Source organism: Macadamia integrifolia, unplaced genomic scaffold (genome assembly GCF_013358625.1).
Source record: "Macadamia integrifolia cultivar HAES 741 unplaced genomic scaffold, SCU_Mint_v3 scaffold69, whole genome shotgun sequence".
Lineage (NCBI taxonomy): Eukaryota > Viridiplantae > Streptophyta > Magnoliopsida > Proteales > Proteaceae > Macadamia > Macadamia integrifolia.
This window is the reverse complement of record NW_024870513.1, coordinates 214,510-233,822: the sequence shown is the minus strand read 5'-3', so window position 1 is coordinate 233,822 and position 19,313 is coordinate 214,510. Positions and strand designations below refer to the sequence as shown.

Genomic DNA, 19,313 nt, shown 5'->3' with positions numbered 1-19,313 from the left:
CAATGAGATGTGACGAAATTGTTTTGTACATAGGAAGGCCAATGAGATCATTTAAGACGAAGAACTGAAGAAGAGATAATGGTTGATCCAACTCTAATATCGATATCGATAACTCAAACTATGCTTGGTAGTACATGGGTTTGTCCATGTGATAGAAGAACACCAAAACATCCCTTTGATATAATTTCAACTTAAAACGAAAGGGGGAAATAGTTAAAATTACAAAAAGATGTGATTTTGTATTTTATATTCATCTCCATTTAATGGTATTTTGATAATTTTATTAAAAGTTTGAATCAAAATTTGAATAACTTTCCTTTCTTACTTGGAAATAAAGTTTGACTATTGAGATGTATGAGATTCTGTATCACATCAACTATTCATGTATTGTCAAATGACAAATAATGAAATATTATACTAAACACAATTGTGCTAAGAAGGAATTTTTTTTTCCCATAATCTACATTGGGTGCATCGTGGAATAGTATGGTTTTTCATAAATAAAAAAAAAATAATAATAATAATAAAAGTGGAATAGTATGCTACGTGTGTTTTTTAAAGAAAATTTAAGAGAGAGAAAAAAATTTCACATTTATTTATCTTTTTTTTTTTCTCTCTCTTCTCTATCTAAAATCCGTTATGCGTGTTTACCGAAAATGAAACTGGATAGAGAGGAGCCAAATCCCAAGTTGGGTGGATGTGTGAAATTGGGCCTTGAGGCCTTCTCGATTTTTCTCTATTTTCTCAGCCTATTACATTTCTTTTTAATTCAAATATGTACAAGTACATCCCTTTTTTTTATTTTTCTTTTTTAATGGAAAGAAAATTATATATGTTAAAAAGAAGCGTTTAGCATGCTGAGGTTTGTCGTCATGTAGGTTATATTTCTTAACAAAAGTATCAATTTGTTGTCAATATTGACATAAAAAATGAACAATAGCAAAAAAAAAAATTGGTATAGTGCTCCAAAGTCATGATTTGGTAGTATCATCTATTTCCTCAATGTCACTCCATATTTCACCTATCTTTCATCTTCCTTCTTGGCGTGCGTCATCCCATGGAGAAGGCCCCCAGTTGATGTTTTAATATTTTTTCCTTGTTTTTAATTTGACCAACCATATCTTTAGCATAGTGTTATATCTCTTTGGTATTATTTTTCTTTTTGATTTTTATCTATTTAACAAAAATCATTAATGAAAACCATTTTTTATCAAAACATATAAATGTTTTGGTAACTACTTGACAAAAATGGTTTTTTTGTGAACAATAGTTTGATATTTCTACGTGCAAAATGGTTTTTTGAATAAATGGATGAAGAGATTCCCTTCACTCATCTTCCTTATAATCTCTTTCTCCACTTTGGACCGAAGAAGAGGGGGCAAGGGGCTTAGATTTCTAATTACAAAGCAAATGACTACTTTACCCCTACATATTGGGACTTTAAGCACGTGCACATTAAAGTTCCGCGCAAAAATAACTGAAAATCAATTTTGGCCTAAACACATAAATAACTCTTGATCTCTTTTTGATTTTTATGTTTTATTAGTTTTTTTTTTTTAAATAGAAACAAGCTCCATAAATGACACCAAATGCAGCAAAAACAATTCTTGTGAACAAAAATAAAAAAGAAAAATGATACCAAAAGGGCCTAGACATTTTAAAATAGATTACAATGTTTTTATAATTTATCTAAGTTATACTTAACTTCTTGCTATTGTAAAAAGCAAGAGATCGTTGCCTGATCGAGTGACCTTGGTCTACATAAGCACAAGGGCTAATGAGAGCAAGCGAAAGGGCATCGATATCGATGGAACTTTTTACTTCGTAGGGAGTGGTGGTAATTTCACGCACATTGTATTTGGGCACAAGGCCACACAACTAGAGATTTTTCTTTCTCTCAAAGTAAAACTATAAATTATTTGACAGTAAAGTCTTCATTTGGTTGCATGGGGAATTAAAAAGAGAGGAGGTGAAGTTTTCAAATTCAAAAAAGAAATGTTCTTATTCATTACCCCCTGTGACTATATTTGGTAACTAAATTTCACTTTACTTTGCATCCAAAGCCCTTTGGTATAAATGATAAATACATATAAATTTTATCATCACTAAACGTAGAAAAAAAAGTCACGAAAAAAGTGAAGGAAAAAGAACTCCCTAGTCATGCAACACCTATGCCCAGACACAAAGATTGGCAAAATAACGTCCTGTGATACCCTACTCTCTAAACCAGGTCTAATTTCTCCATTGGTTCGATTTGGTTTTGCAGAACCTGAACCCATGCGAGCCGAGGCAAATACCTTATGGAATATGATGGCAAAAGTGACTCTGAACTTAGGTTCGCCAGATGAGTTGGAGTCGGTGCCTACTGAAGTCCGTGTGCCCAAGTCGTGCACTTGCACATATCACCGGGCCATATATGGATAATAAAGGTATGTGGCCATATTCTATATTAAGTGTGTGCATTAACCAATTACCGAGAGTGAAATATGTGTTGGGGTCGAGCTCCATCAAAAATCTCAATGTATTGGCTAAGTTTTGACCGATTGGAGGGTGATCATAGGTGGGTCAGAGCCACCAGTGTGACCTACCACTCTGGTCATTAGATAGTTTGACCCAGGTATAAACAACATTTATTATCCTCTCTTTCCCCTCATTTATTGTTTTACACGGTGGGTGATAAAATAAAGAAGAGAGAGAAAAAGAAAGAAGGAGAAGGGAAGAAGGAAGAAGGAAAAAAAGGAAAAAAAATGCTCGTTGTGTGTCATCGAGGTTGAATATTTCGATTTCAACGCCAGATTAGTGATACTCATCTCGAGATCTACGATTTGAGGTGAATAAAGTCTATATTTCTTGAACCCCTAAGAAATCCTAAGTGAAACCCTTCGATTTGGATAAGAATCCTTTAAATCTTGTTAATCTATATTGGTAATGTGAATCTAAGGTTTAATAAAGGACATACATCTTATTTATGAAGGATTTTGAGGTAGAATTTGTAAGATTTGTGAAGCATTTGTTGATTTCTTGAGCTAAAGAGACGATTTGAGTTTTTTGAAGTGTTATTGGGTAAAGAGGTAAGATCCATGCTTGAGACCTTAGATTGACCCTAAATCTATGTTGGAATCATGTTGTAAAACCTTAGATTTGTGAAAAATATAGTCGAATTGACCAGTGGTGGTTTTTTCAAGGTGGGATGAGGAATGAAAGAGAACATAAAAAATCCCTGTTCTGAGTGGTGGGTGCCTGAAAATGGCCGGACCCACCAATCCAGAGCCCGCCCATCATAGTTGATCTGCTGGCTAAACTGACAAGCAAGATTGGTGGGCACTTGGCCCACCAGTCCAAGCAGAGCCTCTGGGTCGAGTGGCGAGCAATGATTGGTGGGTGCATTGCCCACTGGTTGACCCACCAATCCTACCTTTCGGGTTTAGAATGGGCCCAAATTTATTGGGCAACATCCTTTGATGATTTTAAACACGTTGAGATCATCATACCTCATTGGTTATAAGCCTAAAGTGGTAATATACTAAATTTGACCTCTTTTATAATAGGTTTCACTAGAACCTCGCGTCATCGCACGTCAGATCTTCCTCGTACCAAGGGTGATCATTGTACACAATTAAGTAAGTGGGGAGAGGATATTGACTTTATTTTTTGAATGTTTTTGTATCATTCTATTGTTGTCGTAGATTAACCATGTCATCATTTCATTATTGTGTGTAGCATTTTCATCCTCGAATGCCATTTGCATGCATTGATGTGTGCATTATGAAATTCATTTATGATTTGATATGCTAATATCTTTAATTGTTAAATGCTTATTCCTACTTTGAGATATGAGATGGATGACTTTAAATTGTTGAATATGATGTATTGCTAGATTATATGCCATAGTCAACTTGGACATGAATGCATTGGTGGCCCGTGGAATGGGACGCGGTGGTACTATACAATCGTACTATCTCATATAGGAGCATGTGATTAGAAATGACATATCCTTGTGCTATGACTCTTCCCATGCAACAGGGGTTTAGGTGTTGGGTATATCACGGGGGGGGGGGAGCATGAGATTGTGTATCAACAGTGGTGGTTAGAAGTACGCCCAACCTATCACTAAGACGCTGACAACTTTGGTGATATAACAAGAGGGCCAATCGTACTGCTTTTAAATTAATGCAGAACAATGTACATTTTACTTTAATGCAGGGCAATGCCCATTTTACTTTCCAGTACCCACAGCTAGCCTTCTCTGATAACCCTATGAGTGTATCGTGGGATGGGGCTCGCGGCTAGTACCAGGGGCATACGTGCACTGTAGTTGCAAGTAGCACATGACCTGTGACTTAGAATTGTTGTCTAAGTGGATTAAGATAATAAAATGGACTTGTATACATATAGGTGCATTTGTATTGCGAATGATTGCTTGGTCTTTCTTTTCACTTACCAGGTTAGTGATCGCATTCCACGTGTACATCACTTGTTAGATGATCTTGCAGGTTATCCAGCTGAAGAGCTAGGTCGGGACCCACTGTGGAGTTTTCAGCTGAGGATTGGTGGGTCCTTAGAGATCTTGGGCACTGGACCAAGTGCCCATGCGAGAGTTGTATTGCGGGATAGCAACATTGATTCCAATCCAAGTTTCTTTTTGATTATTTTATAATGTTACCCCTTTTGTGCTCTGGATGTTTAAATTGTAATTTTTGTATATATATCACGTCTACGAGCCCACATGTATATGTGTTATGTAATACAATTTGAGTATCAAGAGTATTGGGATGTTTATAGGTATGTACATGTAAGACTTCCGCTGAAATACCGAATTTACTTTACTTAGTGTGAGTGTGTATGCTATATTGCAGTTATTGTATCAGATGATCCTGGAAGGTTTTGGGTTAATAGGTATTAACTCGGTCATCGGTCCGATTCTGTATAAACGGGGTGTGGCACGTCTCCACTCTCGTAAAATACAAAAACCCAACCTTATTGATGCCATATGTACCCCCTCATTGGCACTGTGCTGACCCATCGACCACGTGACTAGAGAGCGTTCTTTTTCCTTATTAAATATGATACAAATTTAAATAGTTTATATAATCACATGGAATTGTGGTTACAAATTCTTCTTTTTTAGGTTTGAAAATTTTCACTGTTTTTCCCTTTAATTCCCCTTGCAATCGAATGTGTCCTAGGTTTCTCTTGTTTATGTCTCTAGGACTGTACTTCTCCTTTAGTAGCCCTATAGTACTATATCACCTTTGGAGTATATACTTTTAATCCTTTTTTTTTTTTTTTAAATATTAAAGGGATTTTCTTATTAACTCCTTTAAGGTGTCAAATAATTTCAATCTTATATTTTCCAATTTTGATGATGTTATAATAATATGTCACTTTTAATTTATTTTTTAAATATTTTATAAAAAATATTATTTTTAAAAATCTTTTTATATCCTTATATCATAAAATTTTGAGAATAAAATAATGAATAATTAAAATAATATGTCATATTTTAAATACACCTATAAAGGTGTCATTCATACTCCCCTAATAAACCTATAATACTATATCACTTATACAATATAATAGTTGTTAGGAAACATGTCCACACTCCTTGCTATGTTTTGGTGTTAACAAACAAACATACATCTTTAACTTCGTTTGATAAAATGTGATTAGCTTGAAGAGAGTGTAATTAGCTTGAAGAAACACTTAGAATGTCGAATCAAAACATGAAGCTTAAAGACATGTAATAGCAAACAAGAAGAAAATAATATGAAGTGCCAGAGAATGGAAAGTTCAAGTGAAGAAGAAGACCACTAGGATAGATTGGTCACTTTTAATGTAATTTGTAATTTTCACATATATATATATATATATATATAGCACTCACCACATGCATGTGCATTGCATCATACTAGAATGACCATAGAGCATACCTTGACCAAGTATGGAAAGTCTCTAAGTGGTGTGGAACGCACATTAACCTGACTCAAGGGTATTTTAGGGAGTTTTAAAATTAGTCTCAGGAGATGAAACCTTCATAGAAGTTGTAGGAAATTGAGTTTTGATTCCAACGCAACTGATCTCATATCAATCTGAAGTCAGACCGAAAAGTTATGATCAAAATACTGACGACTGGTTAGTATGACAGCATTCTATCAAAACAGAGCATGTCATGTTGGCGGTCGACCGGCTGGAAGCCTCGATCGATCGGAACTGTCCGAGACCATAGGCGGTCAATCGGTAGAAAGTCTCGATCGATCGGTGACTGCCTGAAAGTGCCCCAACGGCTATATTTTGCCTCAACGGCTCTTGGCGATCGACCGGTGGTCCCAGAATACGTCCGTTAGAGCCTGATTTCCTGTCTAAAATGCTTCACTAAGTTCACCTATAAATACCCAAACCACTCTTAATTAAATATTCATTAAGAAAGAGCTTTAAGAGCAGTATTGCAAGCATTAAAAAATTATATTCTACTTGAGTTGTTCTATTACACCAATCCCAACAAAAGGCTCAAGTCTCAATCAAATTCCTCTACTCTCTCATGTGCAAGTCAAAGCCATAAGAGAGGACTTTACAAAAGGTGCATCATTCATATCTCATTCTCATCATTTGCACCACACTTGAGGTATTCCTCCTATTCCACTATTTCTTATTTATTTATGTTTTTACAATTATAGACTGTACTTAGGATTGTAAGGATTCTCTTATCCATAAAAGAGAAATGTGTCTCTCTACCTCTAAAAGAGATTGTAAAGGCGTCTCTCTGCCTGGAAAGAGATTTGTAAGGATACTCTTATCCGTGAAAAATATTGTAAATGTTTTTTTTCCTATCTACCGCACTGAAAGGGAGAACTAGTGGAATACCTTACAAGAGGATTCTTGTAGGGAGTGGACTAGACTCAAATTGAGTCGAACCATTATAAATCTTGTATTTGTGGTTATACTTGTTTTATTCTCTCCGTATTATTTTAATTTGTAGTCACACTTGTGACCTATTTATCGAAAATAGTTAAATTTCACTAGTATAATCTATTCACCACCCCTCTAGGTTATTTCGATAGTGATATTTCCTAGTGGCGGCATTGTAAATTTCCTTTCTCGTGTATAACAATTTTTTTTTTAATAACCCAAGATGAGCAGATGTCTGCATGTCAGCCACGTTGATGTTAGCTTCCCAAGACACGTTATATTGTTTATCATCACCAATAGTCCAGAAGGATCTCTTTCTTTCTTTCTTTCGTTTTTAATCATTAGATTGGGAGTTTATTCAATGTATATATTGAAAGTATATCTACAGAGGTGATAGAGTACTACAGGGCTACCAGAGTAGTACGATACTAGAGGAATACACGGGAGAAACAGGATAGGAGAGAGATATAAAAGTTCCATCGACCAATGAGATTGTAACAATCCATCATTTTGAGTCAGTGTAGGGATCGAGATTGCACTACAACGACACGAAACTGATACCACGAGCTAAAATCGGCTCGAACCAATACCGTTTGCGGAGTGAGCAGGCCACCTAAGCAAGGCGCCATTGACCGCCTATGACACCACCTATACCTTCTCGGTAAGCAAGCCTGAGGTAGGAAACAGTACGACATAGACTCACCAAAATTAGTACTCATATCCCTAAAACACCATTGATCCTCCAACACATCAAGACATTTCTCCTCACTGCTCATTTAACGACCGTCGATTCGTTGTCATAGATTGGGAACACTTTGACATCAACCTATGTTAGTGTTTTCCTTGTAATGAACCCTATCCAATACTTTCCTCGTTTCAGAACTCAGAAGCATTAAAAGGGAAACGGAACTATTCTTTCGCTTCCGACAAATTGGTTTGGATGATCACAGCGGAAGCGGAAGAGGAAGCGAAAGGAAGATCTGCAATCGCTGAATTGATCAGGAAATTTCATATTTGTATCTTAATTTCTTTACATCTTTTGGGTTTTGTGATTGGTAGTAGCTACGATGGGAAGTATTGAGCCATCGATTGCAGCTCGGGGAAGATTGGCTCTTCTGTCAGCTCATCTTGCTCCGGCTGAACCTGCTGGGTTCTCTTCCAGTTTGGAACCTTCCTGTGTTTCTTCTCAAGACCTCGTGCCTCCGCCGGGGAATCTCAAAGGTACTCTGACCATCATCGACGAGAGAAGCGGGAAGAAATACCAAATTCCGGTTTCTGAAGAAGGAACTGCGAAAGCTGCAGATTTTAAGAAGGTAAAGATTTGGTATTCTGGCCTAATTTACAATTTTTTATTTATTTTTTGGTATGATATATATTTTCTGAACTTGGGTGGTTGAATTGTTTGGAATTGCTTCGTCATTTTTATTATATTATCGATTTTGAAAATTTTAAGTGCATAATTAGGTTTTCTTTCTGTGGTTTTCAATCTTTGTTGGTGTATTGCCTTGACAATTTTGGTGTTATATTTGTTTTTGTTATTTTCTTTGTCCGGGTATTTATTTGTGATTATGGAAATGTCAGATAACCAACGGAAAGTACGACAAAGGGCTTAAGCTTTATGATCCTGGCTATCTGAATACTGCTCCAGTCCGATCAACAATCTGTTATATTGATGGGGATGAAGGGATTCTCAGGTACAGAGGATATCCGATTGAAGAGTTGGCTGAGAACAGCTCGTTTCTGGAAGTGGCCTATTTGTTGAGTAAGTATCTCTGCAAGAAAATTGTCGAGAGTTCATCTTCTTTTTTCCCTCATAATATCCGTTGTTAGTTAACAGTTGCTGCATCCTAAATTGTCCTCCTCCTCCACAGTGTATGGGAATTTGCCTAGTCAAAATCAATTAGCGGATTGGGAATTCGCAGTGTCTCAACATTCAGCTGTTCCTCAGGGTCTCCTGGTATTTTTCTTTTCTTCTACCTTCGCAACCCAAAGTCATCTTTCTAAATCTGTAACTTCTACTATCAAGTTTACAATGGATCGGTTCTTTTGTCTACCATAGGAAAATTCAGTTGTTATTTCTGTGGGTTATTGATGTGGCAACTTCTGGTATTTCACCTGTTCCTCATCTTGGTGATGCACCTTCAAATACATGCCGGAGACTTTGGCTCAAGGAACGTCTAATTGGGAGGTGGCCATCGGGGTATCCACGCAGTCTGGTCTTCTATGCTCAAAGCATCCACACGTGCAAGTCGTAGGCAGCAAATATTTGCTACTATTTATTTATTAAAAAAGGGAAATATTCATTCAAAATTTATGAAGCATTTTCCCGAACTCTTGGAATAACTGCATGAACCTCTTTCTGCCATTCCTTGCTTTTCCATAGAGGAAAAAGTTTTTTCTGGTATGGTGTGGCTAAAATGTTTCTCTAATCCAGCAACAAGTTTGTGACTTGGGAGTAGTGATGTGGCAATTTTGACCATGTGGATTGTTAGGCTAGACATAGTTTTAAAAATTGGATCGGTTTTGGCCAAGCTGATCCCAATCCGATACCGATTCACTGGTAAGATATAAGGTCCAAAAAACCAATTTTTTTTTTTTTTTAAAATGGGGATCCGACCAATCCAGTCAAAATCAATTAGCATGCATCTGCATGTTCTTTTGTATTTTCAGCCATCTATTTCTTTTTGGAAAAGCTTCATTTTCACTGGATTTTCATAGCTTTGTTTTGCCACTTGACCAACTCCATTTTAGTTGAAACTTGACGTGTCCTCAAAATTTCAGCTCTCTCCAATCAACCACATGGCAAAACTTGGTCCTGGACTATAGAAACTTTCTAGTTTTTCCGAGCTAGAAAAATCTTTTTCATAGACAAACATCATTAAAAGCCATAGAGCTATTACAAATTACCTCCACCAACCTATATTGCAACTTTTTTCATGGACTCTTCCATTTTGGATGAAATTCTAATCTTATATGCATACTGGATTTAAAAACTCTTTCCAATTCAACATTTCTGGATTTGCTTTTGTTTTTTTGTTGGACTGTTTCTAAATTTCTGTATTTGTTACTTCTTCTCTTTTCTGTTTTTTGCATGAAATATAGAACATATGCCTTGCATTATCCGTACCACTTTTCCTCAAAAGTGAAAAGAAAAAGGATAGAAACATTTCACATACACATGCCTTTATGTAGGGATGACTTAATAATTTTCCTGAATTAACAATTGATTTTTTCTTGATTATTTCTGTTCATTAGCTAGGGAAATGTTGGTACTCTCTCATTAGGTGGAAGTGCCCGATTCTAACAAAGTAAATATGCTGTAGTTACTGCTTATTTTGGTTGAAATGTCATTGTTGTGGGTGAATATTGAATTTTCCAAGCAGATTAGAAGATCCCTCTCCTAGGGTTATGTAAGGAAAACCATGTTCTTAATTGATGTTATATGATGGATGAGCCGAGATACCCATTCCTCTTGGTTGCAGTAGTGATCTACTAATAGAAATGCTTGCTTATGCCTTAATGAAAAGGAAAAATTGTTTAAGCATCCTATCTTCCTTTTGAAATGACACTATGGGCATCAAGAAAAATAGAATTTTTTTATCATTTGAGATTTCATGAGCAAAAGAATTTGGTAGACCATGTATTTGGTATGATTTATTTATGCAAAACCAACTGAATTAGTTTTTTTTTTTTTTTTTTTTTTTTTTTAAACTAAATGGTGTGGTTTCTTTATAATTTCTTGTGTAGGATATCATACAGTCAATGCCTCATGATGCACACCCAATGGGTGTGCTCGTCAGTGCGATGAGTGCTCTTTCTGTCTTCCATCCAGATGCCAATCCTGCTCTCAGAGTAATTTTATAGTTTAAAGTTCGAATTTTTTTTTTTTTTTTTTTCATATATTGTGAGGGATAAATAACTCTTATTAGTTTAATGCTTCAAGACTTAGCTAATTCAATAGTCTTCTGAGTCTTGGAGGTCTTAAAAACATTTTCTAATGTTTCATTTATTTGTTGAAACAGGGTCAAGATCTTTATAAGTCGAAACAAGTGAGAGATAAGCAAATAGCACGTGTACTTGGAAAGGTTTGCTTTTATACATTTGTTTCTTTACTTCTGTCAATTTCTCTGCTTTCCTCCTTTCATCCTCTTTAATGATTTTCGGGAGATTAAGATGATTTAGTGGCTTTATGCAAATTTATGCTGCAATTTATTCACTATATGATATTGGTCCTCAAAATCTAAATGCCGTTTTGTTCTGATCCTCTCAACTAACATACAAAATGATTATTTTATTTTCAGGCACCCACAATTGCAGCAGCAGCTTATTTGAGGCTGGCTGGAAGACCACCTGTTCTTCCTTCTAGTAGCCTTTCTTATTCAGAAAACTTCTTATATATGTTGGATTCCTTGTAAGTTTGACTGCTAATTTTCTTTATCATAAGTAAATTTTCAAGAACTTAAAATATTTGCACCTCTTGGGCATTTTGATGTAGTGCGGCTTTTCCTTCTAAACAATTTTTCCCCTCATAGTGCTATGCTCTTGACGTTTCATTTTTGAATAGAGAAATAATAATGAAAACAATTATATCTAGTGAAATGGTAGGCTTCGTATTTTGGAGACGGAAAATGTTTTGAGTCGGAGCTATATTTTTTCCTGTAATAGCTGTCATGAGTTGATACATTAAATTCCACATGCATCATATTGAACTTTTCTTTATCACACTAAACATATTCATGAACAATGAAATATAATACTAGCACTAGCACTACAGACATTTTCAGGATTCATCTCTTCTATTTGGTTTTTTTCCCAAATTTCAGGGGAAACCGGTCTTACAAACCCAACCCTCGCCTAGCTCGAGTTATAGATATTCTCTTCATACTGCATGCAGAACATGAAATGAATTGCTCCACGGCTGCTGCCAGGCATCTGGCATCTAGGTATGCATCTTATAGGCTATACTCTAAATTAACACCTAATGTTATAGTACTTGTCTGATGTACTTGATACTATTACTTGCAGTGGTGTGGATGTCTACACTGCTCTTGCTGGAGCTGTCGGGGCATTGTATGGTCCCCTTCATGGTGGAGCAAATGAGGTATCCATAAAGTTTTATGTTTATGTTCTGTACGTTCCTCCATGCTTTAGAGGCAGTTATTTAGTTTAAACCTTCCTGTCCATTGATCATGTCTAAGTTGTGTCCGGCCACAAAACCAAGCTTTTGTGCCTTAAAGTATCTCATTCCGTGACCCTGATCTTGAGCGATGATGAGCTTAATAACATGGTGTAATTGTTACCTTGTTCAATATAGGCTGTTCTAAAGATGCTGAGCGAGATTGGAACAGTTGAGAAGATTCCTGAGTTCATTGAAGGTGTGAAAAACAGGTGAGTCTTTCTGCTATACTTGTTTTTTCCTGTGATAATTTTGAAAGGAAGTGTTGGAACAGAATTATTTTTGTTAAGTTTTTATTGATATTCTTACGTTTTTTACTACCTTTTGTGTTCAGGAAGCGAAAGATGTCTGGTTTTGGGCACCGTGTATACAAAAACTATGATCCCCGTGCAAAGGTCATACGGAAGCTGGCAGAGGAAGTCTTTTCCATTGTTGGGCGCGATCCTCTTATCGAGGTCTTTCTCTTTCTCTGTTGCCAATACATTTCATTTCAAATTCATAGCATGGAGGATTGAAGGGTAAAAGTTGCCTACTTTGCCGGCCAATGCGTGTCAATGCTCAACATTCTGTAATGAAATGTCTACTTTGCCTACATACTTTTAAATTTCAAAGAACCAGAATCGTCCAATATTCTGTAATGAAATGTCCATCTAGGGGAGTACTAGATTCTGAAGCCAAGAAATATGTTACATAAAAATGGAAAGCATTGGAAAGTCTCTACAACCTTGATTGATGTTGTGGGATTTGGTTCCAGTTCAGTATGTTATCAGAAACCCCTATCCATTGAGTAGAGCCTCAATCAAACCCCATGAGATATTATCCAGCCTTATGGCACAACCTGGAGCCTCATGCAGGTTCCTAAAAATTCATCGGATATCAATTTTTAGTGTCATATATACCTTCCTGATATGACAGCAGTCTGGTTGGGCTAACCATCTTGTTAGTGACATCTTCAACTTTGAAATGGTCTGTAATACTCTTCAGTAAGATGAGGTGTCAGGACACTGATTTGGCGGCAGATTTAGGAGAGTTGAATTTGTCTTTCCTAAATCTTATTCCATGTGAAGGAACTGTTTGCTGCATATACCACCTCCTGCCACAAAATATCCCTCGTCCATTTGAAAAGAACAGAAATAGCATCTGACCCCAGGGCTTAAAGTCTTCCATACCAAAGCAAGTTTCTTTAGTCTCATTTTCATTTGGTTCTCCCAGGTCTTTGACATTGTCATCCGTCAGCTTACCATGCAAATACCCTTTTTTTTTCTTTTGGTAGGTAAGGGGAAATTTAAATACCCTTCTGGTTATCAACTAAAATATGCGGATCTTCCTGCTTCACATTTTTTTTTTTTAGTTTCCCTAGTAGGCTTGTATATGTGTCTTGATTTCCCCCTCTTCAGTTACTCCCCATCGATTGTCAAATGTGGACGATATTCTATTTATACTTCTGGTTGCATGGGAAATGGTGGGACAAATTAGTATTCGAGTCATTTCAATTCTCAGTCAAACCTGTCCACCCAAGATTTTTGATTAAGAAATGACTCCTCATATCTTCCCGTTTAATTAGGATAAGGCTTATTTGAGTTCAGTTGAGATTAAATGACTCCTCGTATCTCGCCAGCTTGGAATAATTCTCATGAAATTATCTCTCAGCAGTAGCCAGACCATGATTAAGAGGAACCGACTGAATCTATGATTGAGCCCTCTGAAGCTTCAAAATGCTCCCTTCACCTGCTCCCTTCGGTTTATAAACTTCAGTTTGTTCCAAGGCTTAAATCTGGCTTTCAGATGCTTCAACTCGTTATCCAACCTGAACATGGGACTGATCTTTGTTTAATCTAGGTAATTTTGTAGAAGTAATGTGTTCTGAATCTGATTTTATTCTTCACTTACCCTAGGGGCTGGATATTTCTCATATATAAACAGTTTAAAATCTTTTATATTATTTCTTATTATTATTATTATTTTTAACAATTTTCAGGTGGCTGTTGCATTGGAGAAGGCTGCTCTATCAGATGAATACTTTGTTAAGAGGAAGCTTTATCCAAATGTTGATTTCTATTCTGGTTTAATTTATAGGTAATAGCTCATAACATAAATTTATAGGTAATAGCTCATAACATAAATTTTATTTTCCTTTTCCAAGTGTTGCCATTCACTGCTGTGTTTGTATTTATTAACCAGGGCGTTGGGATTTCCAACGGAATTCTTCCCTGTTTTGTTTGCAATCCCTCGCATGGCTGGCTACTTGTCTCATTGGCGCGAGTCTCTGGATGATCCTGATACGAAGATCATGAGGCCACAACAGGTTAGTCCCATAGCTCATAATGGTATTTGTTGTAGGTTGATCGAGTTTTATCTTCCAATGAAAGGTTAGAAGTTCTAAAAGTTTTGAGTTTACTTGAAAATTCTAGCACGGTGCATGCATTTTTTTTTTTTTTTTTTTTTTTGAATTCTGCCACTTCCAATTTTGCCTGTGTTGCTTGATCATTGAATTCTTCATTCATTAAAATATTCCTGGCCATTGGTGTGGATGTGGTGAGCTTAGAAATGGATTGCATTTTTGATCTCTTGTTCTGTTGTTTCAATATTAAATGTGGGAACAAAGTGAACTTATAGGCATTGATGTCAACTACAATTGAACTTTCAGGTATACACTGGGGTATGGCTACGGCATTATATGCCACTCAAAGAGCGCTTGGAATCAGCTGATACTGATAAACTTGCTCAAGTGTCGGTTTCAAATGCAACAAGGAGGAGGCTGGCTGGAGCTGGGGTTTAGATAATTAGATCTGCATGAGCATTTGAAATAATTACACTTTATGTAGCAATTTGCATAAAGATTATTTGAAAAACTGAAGCCGTAGAAGTATGTGGGGATCCTGAGTAATAAAAAGGACCATGTAATTTTTGGTGCATGAGGTGAAGACTATCCTTAAAATTATAGTGTGAGGAAATATAGCTAATGTCACGTTATTTCCTTTCTTATTTATTTATTTTTCCTCAAGGTTATGTTTAAAATTCGGAAAAAAAATTCAAAAAAAAAAAAAAATTAAGATCGCTAGCCCCCCCCCCCCAAAAAAAAAAAAATGTAATCATTCTTTTTTGTATTATTATGTCATTTGTACTAATTTTTTTTTCTTTTATTTAATTTTCTTGGCATTTCTTGATTACCTTTTTAGGTTATGTTTGGAGGTAAGAAAAGAGGAACAAATTTTGAAAATATAAGAGAGACATTAACTAATCATTGATGTTATTTTTCTTCTTTTTTGGTTTTCCTTGGTAAAGAGAAGATTAAAAAAAAAAAAAATTAAGAACAGGGAGAAAGAAAAATTCATCATTGCCTTTTTTTTCTTAAGACTGAGTTCTTCAAGGACTCTCACGGTGGACCGTCCATACCTTAGACAATATAAGGGGAGGGAGGGGGTCCTAATTGGATCGTTCAATCATTCAGTCATTGTTGAAAAAAAAATTTGTTCTATTGTTATTAAGAACTTTTTTTTTCTTTTCTATTTTATCATTTCCATTTCTTTTCAACCATGCATACTCTTAGAACTTAGTGAAGATGTTACAATGTTTGTTTGTAGGAGGTGAAATATATTGTAGACTTCGTAATACTTTTCCACGGCTTGATTTTCATATTTTAATATAATAAAATCATTTAAAATGAATAGATAAAATACAATTCTAAACCAGATTTGAATTATTAACTTCTATCATATAGTTGCAATAACCAATATACAGATGGCTTCATGCATACATAATGTGATCCATCTGAGGTGACAAAGGGTGCCTCAAGATATTCAAATATTATGAGAAAATAATTTAAAATCAAATTGTGTATAAAATATGTCGGGACAAAATCTAAGAAATGTGTGACCCTTGGTTTATAAAATTTTCAACTTAGGAATGTTGCTTCTACCACAACTAGAAACAATTTCAGCAGAATGCAAGACTAATTCCAAATATAAGGACGGGTTTGTTGAGAGCGAGAGAGAGAGAGAGGGCTTTCTTTTTTGCCCACATTTTTTACATTTCTTTTGTTATTTTGGTATAATAAATTTTTTATTTTCAATGATGATAAATTCTATCATTTCACATATTTATTTGAAAAATATTTTTTTACTAATGACATAATGCAGTTTATTTTAAATATTTTAAAAACTATTTTTATGTCTATATTAAATCATCTTAAAAATAAGATAAGGGACAATCAAAACGAGATTGCAACTTTTCATTTTACCATTTTGGTGAACACAAGATGCACCTTTTATTTACAGTTGACTGAATTCAATTCAACAAATCTTATCTTAATACAAAATCAACATTGCTATAATAACTAAATGAAAAACCACTCCATCCTAGGGTTCAAGGGTTTTAGTATGTTCCTAAAACACCCTCTTAAGTCCTAATATTCCTTGCACACATCTTAATCCGCCTTGAAAAATGGAGTCCCATACACCATGGTTGAAGGGAAACTTGGTCCTTTAGCTTGATTATGGCTATTAAAAATGCAACCTTACACGGCCCATGTCGTGACACCTTTGTTTCATGTGTTAAGTAATGATCTCTTCCCTTGTGGATTATTAGGATGCAATGAAGCATCTATTTAGCCTCACTATTTAACAAACATTTCTTGGTTAATGATTGATTATAAAGGGTATTTAGAGTTTCATCCATAGTTGCCATGGCAACAAGATGATGACAGAGGCCAAAAAAACCAAGGTGACACTAACAAGGCGCTTAGGAAACCAAGGCCGACGCCTTTACAACTATAATTAAAAAATTGTGTTGTTTGTCTCTTTTCTTTTAATTTGTTATGTATATTTTGTTAGAATAATCAAGCATTTTTGTCTAGGAGTTGTGCATGTGCATTGTCATTGTGTGTGTGTATATTATAGGAGTTGTGTTCGAGTGATTACTTTGGTGCTTAGTGGAGTCGACAAGAATTCGTTTGTTCATTCCTCTTTGCATAAAAGTAGGTTGGGTGATGAATTGTCTTGGTGGTGGACATAATGCATATAGGTCGTTTTGACTAAGTCGATCTATATTGGTACGTCAGATAAATAACTGGTATCTTATTATAACCTGTGATTGATCTATAGTGGTGCATCAGGTAGACAACCAACATTCTATTATAATCAAACATAACCAGTCAATCTTTTTATATGGATCCTTGAATTCGTCCTTGCTTTAGAAACTCCATATAGTCGACCCATTAAATTGGGGTAAAGCTTTGGTTGTTGTTGTAGACTTTAATTCATCCATGGAATTCAATGGCATTTTTATAATTCTGACTTCTGAGTCACTTTGAAGTTTGAATTCCTCAAGATGACATGTCAACTAATCTCATACCGTATCGTAATGTCAGCACATGGCGGTGTCTGTGGTCATTGGGCTTCGGGCTTTCTCTTTTTTTTTTTTGTAAGAAGAATTCTATTCAGAATAAGGGGGCCAAGCAGCCAATACAAAGCTTAGAAGCTCACCATGAATAGGGGGAGCCAAAAACCCTCGAAGGGAAAGAAAATAGCCCATTTAGACATAGAGTGGGCTATTTCATTACAATTTCTACTAATATGCAAAAAAGAAACAAGGGAAAAGTGTTCTTTGAGAGACATAAAATCCTGCACTACGCTTATAATAGAAGGGGGGGGGGACAGAGTAGGGAAGAATAAGAAGGAACTAAAAGGCTATTTGTGAGAGTAAGGTAATTAGAGAAAACCATTACTTTCGATAAACTTGCACGTTTTGCTGAGAGGAGAGCTAGACGGATAGATAGAGCCTCGCCAACTAAAGCTGGCGCCCGAGCTTGATGAGATGAAGCAATAAAACACGTCTTTTTAGCGTGATCAAAGGCCACACACCCCAACCCCATTGATTTCCGACGTGCACACAGGGATGCATCGGTAAAGATGGCTAAACAATCAGGGGGAGACAACAAGGTGCGGGTCTTTCGAGGCACAATAAAAACCGCCAGCATTAAGCCAATAAAAAGAGAAACAATCTCTCTCACTTCCATATTCACTTTTGCAATCCACAATCGGAAGGGGGGAATGGAAGTATGAAAGATTCTTGCATTTCCCATCTTCCAGATCTCCCAAACAATCTAAGCATGAGAGGCAAAGCAGATTTTTTTGGTTTTTTTTTTTTTTTTTTTGTTTTTTTGCGATTTAGAGGATTCTGAAGGACCCTTTCGCTTCATAATCTACTCAGCAAGGGAGATATCTGGAAAGGCAGAAGTTCTTAGAGAAACCAAGGAGGCCAACTATGCTTGTTGGGCTAGGGGACAATATAGAAGAGCATGCTCCACAGATTCCTCATCACAACCACATCCATTGCAAATCCGAGAATCTATAATACGGCGTTGAGCCAGGCAAGACATCACACCAATAACCCCAAGACACACCTTCCATAGAAAGGACTTAACCTTAGGAGGGATCATCGCATTCTAGACCACTTTCCACACTTCATTTGGAATTGAAAGGGCTCTCTCAGCCAACTTTGAGTAACATATGGAGACTTGGGTTCCAAGCCTATATGTAGACTTCAGATAGAAGGATCCATTTGGGGTCATACCCCAACACAACCTATCTAGACAGCCTTCCAAACTGATAGGAATCTACAATATGCATTCGACCTCATAAAGAAGAAAGAATTTCCTCAATATAGCAATATCCCGTCTAGCTTGGTTATCAATCAACTAGAAAACCCAGAGAAAAGGACAATCAAAGGGTCTATAGAATTTCCTCCGCTTCCAATTTCCCATCCATCTATCCACTGGATGTAAAGCATGTAAGTTGTTTTGACTTGACCAATCTATATTAGTACATCAGATAAATAATCGTTACCTTATTATAACCAGTGATTGGTTCATAGTTGTGCATCAGGTAGATAACTGATAGTTTATTATAATCAAACATAACCAATCAATCTTTTTACATGGATTATTGAAATCATCCTTGCTTTAGAGACTCCATGTAGTCGACCCATTAAATTGGGGTTGTTGTTGTAGAGTTTCCTCCATGGAATTCAATGGCATCTGAATGCCCCAAGATGACATGTCAACCAATCTCATGCCGTATCGTAACGTTAGCACATGGCGGTGTCCCCTGTCACTGGGCTTGGGGCTTGGGGCCTGGGGCCTGGGGCCTAGGTTGAGTTGGAACTCTAATCCATGGACAAAGACGGGCCTTTGCTCGGGCTTGGTCTCTTTTCATTGCGACGCCTCTCTGCC

At 36.3% G+C, this 19,313-nt stretch overlaps 1 protein-coding gene across 1 annotated transcript; it reads left to right on the top strand.

Annotated features, from left to right (window-relative positions):
• Positions 1-7,810: 7,810 nt before the first annotated feature.
• Positions 7,811-15,055, top strand: LOC122069699 (citrate synthase, glyoxysomal). The gene is made up of 13 exons (XM_042633771.1): positions 7,811-8,219; positions 8,488-8,668; positions 8,778-8,863; positions 10,654-10,758; positions 10,929-10,991; positions 11,208-11,317; positions 11,730-11,849; positions 11,932-12,007; positions 12,221-12,294; positions 12,417-12,537; positions 14,061-14,158; positions 14,264-14,387; positions 14,730-15,055. The coding sequence occupies exons 1-13, from the start codon at positions 7,974-7,976 to the stop codon at positions 14,859-14,861; spliced, it is 1,536 nt and encodes a 511-aa protein (XP_042489705.1). The 5' UTR covers positions 7,811-7,973; the 3' UTR covers positions 14,862-15,055.
• The last annotated feature ends 4,258 nt before the right edge of the window (positions 15,056-19,313 follow it).